Source organism: Ceratosolen solmsi, unplaced genomic scaffold (assembly GCF_000503995.2).
Source record: "Ceratosolen solmsi marchali unplaced genomic scaffold, CerSol_1.0 scaffold13, whole genome shotgun sequence".
In the NCBI taxonomy this organism is placed as follows: domain Eukaryota; kingdom Metazoa; phylum Arthropoda; class Insecta; order Hymenoptera; family Agaonidae; genus Ceratosolen; species Ceratosolen solmsi.
This window is the reverse complement of record NW_011948418.1, coordinates 1527522-1538672: the sequence shown is the minus strand read 5'-3', so window position 1 is coordinate 1538672 and position 11151 is coordinate 1527522. Positions and strand designations below refer to the sequence as shown.

The following is an 11151-nucleotide window of genomic DNA, read 5'->3' as shown; positions in this document are numbered from 1 at the left end:
CTCCTCCGCTCCCTCTCTCTCTCTCTCTCTCTCTGTCTGTCTCTCTGTCTGTCTCTCACTCTGTCTCTCACTCTGTCTCTCACTCTGTCTCTCTCCCTGTGTCTGTACCTTTCCACCCCGACCGCCCTCCCCCCTTCCCTACCACCGCGAATCTCGGCTCGTTCCCCCCCACCAGGAGCCGCCTGTGTCGCGTGTCCCACCTCCCACTCCACCTACCAGAACGCGCGCACTCACGCACACACCGAACATAAGGAGGAGAACGAACGCCCATGCGCGCAAGCGAACGAAGGAGACAGAGATAGATAGAGAGAGAAGGAGAGAGAGATAGATAGAGAGAGAAGGAGAGAGAGAGAGAGAGAGAGTGAGACTCTCTCGCTCGCTCCCTCGGCTCCCGACTGTCCGCTACCACGCACACATGCGCGCGCGCGCGCCTCCTCCTCCTCACCTGTTGGAGCAGCGGCGCCCGCCAGTTCCGCGACGTTTTCGCAGCCGCCACGTCCTCCTGTCCTTTCCCAGGCGACGATGCGCCCGCGCGCGAGATAACCGATCGACCTGTGCGCCCGAGAGGAGCGACCGTTCCGGTGGTGAATTCGTGACGCCGTAGTGACCGGTGAGCGGACCTCCATCGACATCACCACGATTATTCAGCACGAGCCGCACCACGAGACCTTCACGCTGCCGTCCTTAGCCAAGGTAAGAGCTGCAGCAGCTCTCAGGGGGCAGATCTGTCCCGCGCGTGCCCCTTCCACATCCTCCTGTCATCCTCGACGAGATACGATACGAGTAGCCGCCTCTGCCTCGTCACGCTTCCCACTCACAATAATATCGGCACTTAGGCTAATCTCGCCAAGACGAGAGTGCCGGAGGTAAACATTCGTTGCCGTTTATGAGATTCTGCACCATTGGCTGTGTAAGATTCACTAGCTGACTATTTTAGCCGGAGTGTAGTCTGTCGGGACCGGGATCTACGACGACACCTCCATTCCAATTGGCTGCTCGATTATGTATGAAACGCGCAAAAATCGTCGGCCAAAAATTTCGTGTGCATGACAGGCATCCGAGATGCATGCATTTGTGCAGCGATCGGTGCTTCCACGAGTTCATTTCGAAAGTAATTGTTATTTAATGCTCGTTGCATTATCAAAGTGCAACTTTAATGCGAGGAGAGGGCTAGCGGCCTGCTGTATATATTACGATCTCGGTAACCGAGAACTTAATTAGCAAAGGTTAAGTTCATTAGGTGATTGTCGTAACATTTTATTTTTTGAGCCCGCAAATTTTCAATCTCGATCAAGTTTGAGCATTGCCAGCGGCTGATTGATCGGTCACTGCTCAGCGCTCGATTATTAAAATGCTTTCAAGAACAAGAGAAGCGTACATAGAGCGTGTGTCGCGCTTAATTACCAAAGTACTTCGATCCATTTGTATATAAATATTGCGTGCAGTGCAATGAAAATTTTTATTCGAAGACCGCATATTGTCATACGAATACAAAATCTAGTGTAAATGAAAGGTATATAAATAAGCGCGCGTATTTTTTTTTTTTTGCTCTCTCTCTCTCTCTCTCTCTCTCTCTCTCACTCACTCAATCTGTTTCCGTGCGTGTGTGCGCGCACGCGCCATATGTCAATTTTATTTGAATTCTCCGTGGAATAGATCGTGAAATACGATGGAATAGTGGTTTTTTAAGGAACGTAATGTGATGTGGTGAAAAAAAGGCCACAGCTCGTAAAAAATTTAACTTGGTCGCGCGACCCTCGTCCCGGCGACGGTCTCAAAAATCTGGCTTCGTATTGTACAAAGAGATGGGAATGGGGATAAATAGGGAAATTTTCAAAGTGGATAATAATTCGACGCCAACGAGTGCGGATCGACGCGCGAACAACGGTTCTCCCACAAAACGGCCCATAAATTTCTAATGGCGCATGAAATAACAATTCCAAGGTCAATAACGGACTTTTATTTTGCGCCGATGGGACGACGTCATTAAGCGCTACGAGCAGCCAGCCATGCTCGAAGGAATGTTGCGGGAGTCGTGTGGCAGTTACTATCCCCGGGATTAATAAGCATAAAGCGAAGCCAAGCGCTGGATGATCGAGCTAATTTTGCTATAAAAGCCGATGGCAGGGGCGCAGAGACAATAAAAAGATCATTAATCCGGCCGATGGAAGGACGAGCGCGAGTGTAACGACGATCCCGGGTAAACACCTTCGTCGAGCGCGGACGAGGGACGTCAGCGGCATCCGGAAAATGGGAAAGTAATGGCTAGAGTCGGACGACCGCTTGATTGCACCTCGCACACAATGTAAGTGGCCCATTAATGGGTCCGGGGCAATAAGTGCACACGGGCCCGTAATCCTTCATCTCACCACCGAGTCCGTGGAGATGAAAGGGTGAGCTTTTCCATGAGGCCACCCTCGGCTCTGCCCTTCGGGATCGGCGCTGCACCCCTCTAACCGGCCCCATTCGCGTGGATCCACAGGTACTTTCGCGGTATTGGCTTTTTAAAATTAATTCTCATCGTACTTGTACTGGCCGGCGACATTATAATTAGCCTGTCCCGGGCCGTAATGATCCTTTCCAATGTATAGCCCATGAATAATGCAGGAGAATCCCAATACATAGCGATAAAGGGTATCGCACGAACGAAAAGTGCCGAGATCCGCATGCACTCACACGTGAAAATTAACAGTGACGATTCGAGTGAAGCTCGCCTGAGTTATCGCCGCTCCCTTCACCTACATCGACCATTATTATTCTTCGATAAAACAGCGCCATAACGCCTGCGATTGTTTACATTAATTCCTTTCATTAATGGTAAAGGCGTTGTTTGCTACTCGATCGCTACTCGTCGCTACATTAGCAGTGTAATCAACCGATGCAAAGCCTCCTCCTACCTCTTCAATTACTTTAATTATCATCCACACCTTCGATAATTTCACCTGTCAAAGCAGCAATGATATTTATTATGGTGTAGGGCTAATTATAAACGTCCACTCGGATATAGTTAAAATAGTTGTCCCGTAGGAAACAATTCGACGCTTTATCTTCATTAAATATAATAGAATTGAAGTTGTCCATGCTAAGCGCGTGTGATGCAGCTAATATACATCCATGCGTGGGGCGTGAGGCGGGCGGTCGGAGACGGCGTCGGGGGGGGGGATAGTCTCTTAGTTAAAAATTTACCGCTCAACTTGCCCGAACATCTGTAGCCATTGCTCTTTGAGTGAAAATTGTATCGATACACGAACGCCCACAACATATATTTACTGTCCTTCCTCGACATCAACAAAGGACTCCATTAATACCACACAGTCCGCCCGTATAAACGCTGCTTGGGTAATAAACAGAAAATTCAAATAGTAAAACGACATGATGCTTGGGACATTCTTCAAAAACGTTGTATAACAAGGTAACCCCATCTCAAAATCATTGTTTACTTAAGGCGATTGAATCATTTATTTAGCCGCTAAGCGAAACCTCTATAAATTACACTAACATAAATATTAAATAAATCGTACGTGCGTACTCTCGCTCGACTCGTGTCGGCATAATTTCCAATTATAATATAGAAAATGTATTATACATTTATACATCACGCCTAAGTAATACTTCGAAGCATTTATAATGAATTTTTAAATAGGAGTAAAAAATTCTTTTCGCCAAAGAAGCCATAAAAAAAATTTCTCGCCGACCGTGAATAAGATTGTAAAAGTATTTTATGTTTGACGTAATTAGTTAATAGGACGTGCAATACTTATATTTACCTGTGAACGCGCCCCACCACATCGTACATCCTACATCAATAAAGGAATCGACTTAAATATTTACTTTGATTTATATGAAATCACGCTAATGTCACCTTTCGCCTAGTAATAATCAATGACTGCATATAATTTCAAGCCAATACTTTAATGATTAAAATATAATAGTGAAAACATTTTTATCTAACCTTATACATATATATATATATATATATATATATATATATATATATATATATATATATATTTATTTATTTATTTAATTATAAATAATAGTTGCTAGGAAGGTAATAATCTTTAGTTTTTACATAAATCGGAATAATTTTATAATTTAGGACGCATTAGTCGATACATATCGATATGACAGATCGAATGATAAAGGTCGGTATTACGCAACCCCTTGATATAAATTCATTGAAAAATATTGCTTCACGAGTTAAGTAAAGACTACAATTTTTCTATCGTTTCAAATCTATCTACTATTACGCAACAATTTCTGTAATTAATTACTGTCCTTTTTTTTTCTCTTCTGATTTTTTTTTTTTTTTTTTTTTTTTTTTTTTTTTTTTTTTAATAATTTATTCAATGATAAATTTTTTCATAAGCGACAGTGCTTTTAAAACACCGACGAAAACCACATTTTTCATCCGAAAGGTGATTTCGCAGACGCCATATTATTAATATCAGTATTTTACAATAAATTACTTATTAAATATTTAGTAGCAAGTGTTAAACATAATATTAAAAAATTCTTTTATTAATATCAATTGCACAATATCTGATTAGTATACAAATTTATAAATTTTAATTACAATCTTATCGAGATTTAGCCTACAATTTATTTTTAATCATAAGTAAATAATTTATTGCATCATAAAATTGAATTCCATATTTAATATAATATAATTTCAATGCTTCGACTTGTTCATAAAGTATTATAGAAATAGTAAAATTTTAAATACTTAAAACTCATCAGATCGTGATAGTGATTAAACAATATATTCAAATAACTAACTAATTGCGCATGAAAATTCTATAGTTTATTGAAATAGAAAAATCAATGATTTTTTATTAAATTTGTAAAAGCTAATTTTTATTGCAGCTACTGAATAACTAAAAACGATGACGGAATAAAGCCTATCGTGAAAAAATTATTACATATTTGAACTTATAGATAGACATATAAGTAGATAGAAATAATTAGTCGATAATTTATTAGAATCCATGTAAGTGAATGTAAACAGATGCGCGAATGCGCATTAGTATATATACATATGTGTTTTTGTGTTTGTGTGCGTGTGTGCGTGTGCGCGTGTGTGTGTGTGTGTGTGTGTGTGCGTGTGCGTGTGCGTGCGTTTACGCATGCGGATGCACGCGCGTGGATGCTTGTAAAAGTATCAAATTTAAATGGTGTTTGTATATAATATTACAACATCGTATTCTTTAGTAAGATTTAAGGAGTATTGACACTTTCTAAAATAAGAAGTTGTTTTACTTATTTAAATAATTTACTTACCTAAATAAATATTATTATTTTATTATAATAATTAAATTGAAAAATTGTGTATTGGATATGTTGAAAATTTAATCAAATTTTCAACCGAGAAGCATTCTTATCTTTACTGAATCATTATCGTATTATTCCACATACACACGCACAGCCAGACAGGCGCGCGCGCGTACTGGCACCTTTCACGTATGTGTATTTATTTATATATGCATCTATCCATGCACATGTGTACGTATGAAATTGTATATGTAATTTATTTTTCGTTGTTTTGGTCCTAAGGTATCAATAAAGGATAACCATTCGTTTGTTATATGAAAATAAATGACCAATTTTTGAATCATTATAGATGAAAAAAAGGAAATTCAATAGATTCCCATAGTATACATTTAAAATAAATTTCATATGAAATTCAATACTTTCGAGTTAAAAAAAAAAAAGAAAAAAAGACAAAATTAACTTCTTAAAGACACTCGACTGCAGTTAAACGAGCTTTCAAAATAAGAAAAAGCCGATAATGATGAAGAGGAAATGGAGTTTAGTAGTGTAATATAGTAGTACACGAACTAGACGATCAAACAAGCCTTGCGGTTCCTATACAATAACATTCAATTACTTAATTAAAACTGAAATATCTCGAATTTAAGACCAATGTAACAGCAACAGCAATATTAAATCTAAACTATAAGCTGCAACTGTGATTCGAAAGCTCGAAAATAGCTACTCCATACGTCAACAACTTGTGTCTGCATCATTGAACCTTAACATCAAAAGCTCACCACTGCTCGTCGGACACAAGAAGCTATGCTGGAGGTTTGGCGTGGTGCGGAATGGAAGGCGGGAGGAGTGGGACAGGAAGGCACAACGACGAGCCAAGAACGAATGAATTGCAAATTCACAACTTCTTCGCGACCAGCAGCTGCTTCTTCGATTCTTACGATTTTTTCTTTTTTTCTCCTTTTTTCCTTCTTTTTGGCTCTCCTAGTACATCAACGACTTTACCGTCCTTCACTCGTAGGCCTAGATTCTGCGACAAACGACGAGTCTCTGAGAGGACGTTCGCTGAATAAAAAGGAAGGACCGAGGAAGAGAAGATGGCAAGGAGAATTGATGATGGTTCGAGAGTGTACTCGACTATCACAATGTTCGTGACATCCGTAAATATTAGAAGGACAAAATTTAGTTTGATTGTTTCTGATATTCCGTGAAATATAAATGTCCCTATGACGAGGCTTGGAAATGAAAAATTAAGCCTCATGCTCTGGCTTCTCGACAAATGTCGAATCGAGAATGAACAATTAGCTGATAAAATGAATTTGAATTTTATCGAATGGCGTAATGGAGAAACGAGTAATTGTGAAAAATATATCCTCGCAAGATAAATAAAACGATATCAGGTTTGAAATTATTCCAGAAAATGAAATAGTTTATAAATAGGAAAATGAAATTAATATTAAATACGCGATGAGTTATAGAGTTTAGCTAAAAACCGTTGCTCATAAATAATTATTAAGCAGATATTAAAGAACGGCATATCTCTTCGTACAATTACTATTAAGCGACATGCACGTGAAGATAGATTATCAATTCTAAACTATTATAAATTATTGGCCAATTTTTAGTTTTTCGCTGCACATGGCGGATGGCCAGCTTTGGCCTTCTAACTGAGAAAGGCAGATGACGTGAGCCTAGACAGAAATAAAGGATTCGACGATCGAATGGAGGAAGGCAAGATAAGACAAAAAAAAAAAAAAAAAAACGAGCATCAAAATGAATACACACTGCAAGACTAGACAAGCAGAATGAGCGAAGGAGTCGACTTTAAAATAAAGGAGAAGGAAAGGGAGGATGTGCGTAGAAAAGAAAAGAAAAATAGTGTGTAACTATACGTTGGCAAAAGAGGTCTAAAGGTGCTTCAGCTATTACATACAGAGAGCATAGAATATAAAGAATATAAAACCTTACCATCTTTACTTTATTCAGCATTGATATAGTTAATTTTTGCAAAATGTAAAATAATATAATTAATAATGGCCTTAATAATGGCATGAAATTTTTTTCAATCAATTGTCATTCGTATTAAGAAGCCGATACTAAGAAGAAAATAAAAAGGAAAGTGCCAGTTGGCGGAAAGAAAAAGTCATTATTGTCACAAACTCTTATAGTATTTGTTTAATTAACTAACCTGATAGAGTGTTGTTGGCAACCTAACATTATTTATCAATTTACCCAAGTGAAATATTAATCACCAATGAATCAATATCGTTTGCAAAATTGTTATTATTCGACACAAAAAAAAAATAATAACAATAATAATAATAATAATAATAAAATGCAAGTATTTTTAATAGGCGGAAATAGTATTAATTTTAATTAAATGACTTTATACTAAAACCATAGATTATAAACAAATCTTGAAAATCATAGATCAAAAAGTCTGTATTATCGACATGTAAGGTTAAACGAGACGAAGCATTCAATACAATTAATTAACGCATGATCCTCATTAACTAACGGTGAAACCTCGTACAATTATAAACAAGTTTTACCCGATCGTTAAAACGTGCAACAATATAGGAATCATCCCGTAAAATTCTTTTCCCCGCCGTGCTTTCCAACTCTCGACTTACCTTTGAGGATCAGGAGCCGAAGATCTCCGCTTTCATAAGACAATAGAACCGTCGAAAAATACGGTCTAAATGTCGAAGAAAGGAGCATAAAATAAAAAAAGAAAGAAAGAAATCAGTGCCACGTCAAAGTAAGTCGATCTAACAGTCTGCCCACGTAAAAAAAAAAACATATATATATACAAGGAGAAGGGGGAGGGGGGGGAGAAGGACGAGGAGACCGAGGTAACGAGAAGTCGAAAGGCGTCTAGGGATCGCATCGTAGACAAGATTGAAAAAGGCTCTGACTAGCCTCCGTGCCTACTCTAAAGAAGAAGGAAAGATTATAGGTCCCGAGTGTAGAGGGGGAAGAAGAGCCTTTGCGGTGGTGGCGGTGGTGGTGGTGACGGCGGCAGCGGCAGCGGCGGCGCGTGGCCCAATTCATGCGAGCCACCCTCGCTCGCTGCCTTGAAACGCGGGCCCCTAAATCTCTCGTCCTCCTCTCAAATCCTCACCGAGAGCTTGCATTCAAAGAGCCTGTCGGAACATCCGAAGACGCTCCCCGTCTCTTTCTTATTGTCCCGCCGTTCAAGAAAGTGAGAGAGTGAGAGGGAGCGATCGAATCTCGGAATCCACCGTGGCTGACGCGTGCGCGGCGCACGTCTATAGTAAATGCTTGAATGGCCTTTTTCGGGGGATAATGTTTCTGACTGACGCACTTTTGCCCGGAGTAATGGGTTATTGGGTTATCTGTCCCATTGTTCGCCCTCCTCTCGGCTCGAATTTTCGCGCTTTGACAGGTCCATCAGATTCCCGCCATTTTCCCATTTCCTCCCTCCCGAGCGTATAAACTATGCTCGACTTGATATTTGAATGTATGAGGGGAAAGATTGGAGGGAAGATTCAATTTATCATAAACGTTTACGTCCGACTGGACTCGATCCGAGGAGCCGCGCTCGAGGAAAGCAATAATAAAACGCGTCATTCCGCAAATGTGCGAGTAATAATGCGCCAATCTACATTATATCTGCGATTATCACGTCACTGATCATACTCACGATGATCTGAAAGCACCGCGAAAGGTAGTTTGGTAGTTGCCTTCCATTAGCGATATTGGATTTCCAATTCGGGAGGATGTTGAAAGATGGTGTGGCTTGTGAAAAGATAAGTAGGGCCGAATCCGTTTGCCGAAGTAGCTAGTATTTATTAACACATTAGGCCGACTTCTACAGCAATAAAATCAATAGGTAAACGGAATCGAGTCGATTAATCACCGATGGCGCGGCATCACATAATAAAGAGGGGCAATAAAATAACGCGCGCGAGCTCATTGACCGACGGAAGCCAAGCCTACATGCAGCAGGATCCAGCCGATATATCCGATTTTTCGCCTTAGGAAATCAAAGGCCAGCCACGGCCAATTTGTCAGCGGGACGCAGATGTACAACAAGCGCGGCACGACAATGACGCCCACGTACATAAATCTCGGGTACGGGCGCGACACAAGAGGGCCAGTTTACACGCCCCGTTGAGCGTCGAAGCGGTGGAGCATGAGAGTGAGATAGAGATAGAGATAGATAGATAGAGAGTGAGAGAGAGTGTGTGTGTGTGCGTGTGCGTGTGTGCGCGAGCGAGCGCGAGGGAGGGGGATGCGTTGCTGAGGCAGGCACGAAGGAAGCGGGCGGCTCGGCTCTTGTTGCGCCGAAAAACTGACTGCGAAAAACGACCCGCGCGCCTTTCATTCTCACTCCCGACTTCGGGGCGTGTAATTGTCGCGATTTCTTCGTCATTATTGTCCTAAAAGGTGTGATTTCACTTTGTCAACGAAACCCGCGTCAATATAGTTTTTCAGCCTTACAATGTAACTTGAGCAAACAACTAGCAACAATGATAACAACGCGGGCGCGCGCTCCCTCTCTCCTTACAAAATCTAATGAACGAGTCTGAATGAACGGCAGGCAAGCCAGGGGGAATGCGCCTCCGCCTCCATGGATTTTATCGCGCTCCAAGGAAAGTACAATATATATGAATGGCTATCCTCGCTTGTAATCGAGGCAGCCGAGTCCGCTGGAAGAATAGCGTCTTGATAGAAAGAGAAGCAGCGTTCTCGCGTCGACGTTCTATCATCCGAGGATCGCGCGAGGCAATCCTGATGGAAGTCCGCGATTATGAGATCGCGAATGGTACGGAGTGAGATGCATCGAATCGACGCCGTGAACGCGAGTCCCGATGGGCCCTGTTGCGAGATCGAGCGAAATTCTAAAGGGAAAGCATAATGAGACGGGGCAGGAGGAAAAAACGAGTGATCGCGCGAGGAAGGGAGAGAGGCCAGCGGCGCCATAACGAGATTCGACGCGAAGCCAAATAATGCCTCGGGCCCATTAAATAAATCGTAACTCACGGGCATTATCCGAACGACAAAGGCCATGGGGCACGGGTCCTGACAATGGCCGTCTCGAAGACGCGCATCGACGTCTCCCCCTACGCTTCCCTCGTGGGCCACCCGGTGTTCGCGAGGGTGAGACGCGCCCGCGCCTCCTTACGCGCTGACAAACGCCGGCCCATAAATCCCCGGCTCACGATTAATTGCCGTTGTAGTTCCGTTGTTACTCTGGAGAGTTGAGTTGTTTTGGACGTGCGGAGATTAGGTAGCGGTCGAGGTCGTGGCGACACGCGGCCGCCACCACTTTCTAAAATCCAAGGAGCCAAGCTTCGTATCATTGGCAGTCGATAACTGGTTTGGTATTTTGTTGCCGCGTTATAGCGTAACTCATTACCAAAAGCATAATCTCACCTTTTCGCTTACTTATCAGTCATTTACCGCCAGTCATATTTCACCTCCGATTGGATAATAAATCACTCGTGAAGACTGCTACCGTCGCTCCCATCCAGTGCGGCCTCGATTTTCATGTCCAAGGAAGTTGTGTATCGTAATCAAAAATAAAACCCCAAAGGGGCTCGTTACTCTATGGCAAATTGAAAAAAGTCTCATCCCTGTCGGCCCTGATCTCCATATATCCTATTATTTTTTTTCATTTTCTACTTCTTTGTTTCGCTGGAGCGCACACGCACGCACGCACGCGCGCGCACCCCTTCGCCCCTTGAATTTTTTCTCCTTACTTAATTCGTTTTTCTTTCGAAAAATTCGAGTGTCACAATAACTGTGCTGTACTATCGTGCAGTGATGGGTAACGTAATCCATATTATTTATCTTCTCAAATATAGTATATAATTATCAATGACAAACATATTTTAGACTATATTTAGTAACGTT

The 11151-nt window shown here is 41.7% G+C and overlaps 1 protein-coding gene across 1 annotated transcript in view; it reads left to right on the top strand.

Moving 5' to 3' along the window:
• Nucleotides 1-591: 591 nt before the first annotated feature.
• klu (zinc finger protein klumpfuss) overlaps nt 592-11151 on the top strand; it is a gene marked incomplete at its 5' end in the record, with an annotated part of 96737 nt that continues 86177 nt past the window's right edge. The window contains one exon of the mRNA XM_011497229.1: nt 592-693. Coding sequence (XP_011495531.1) covers nt 592-693 — 102 coding nt within the window. The remainder of the gene's footprint in view (nt 694-11151) is intronic.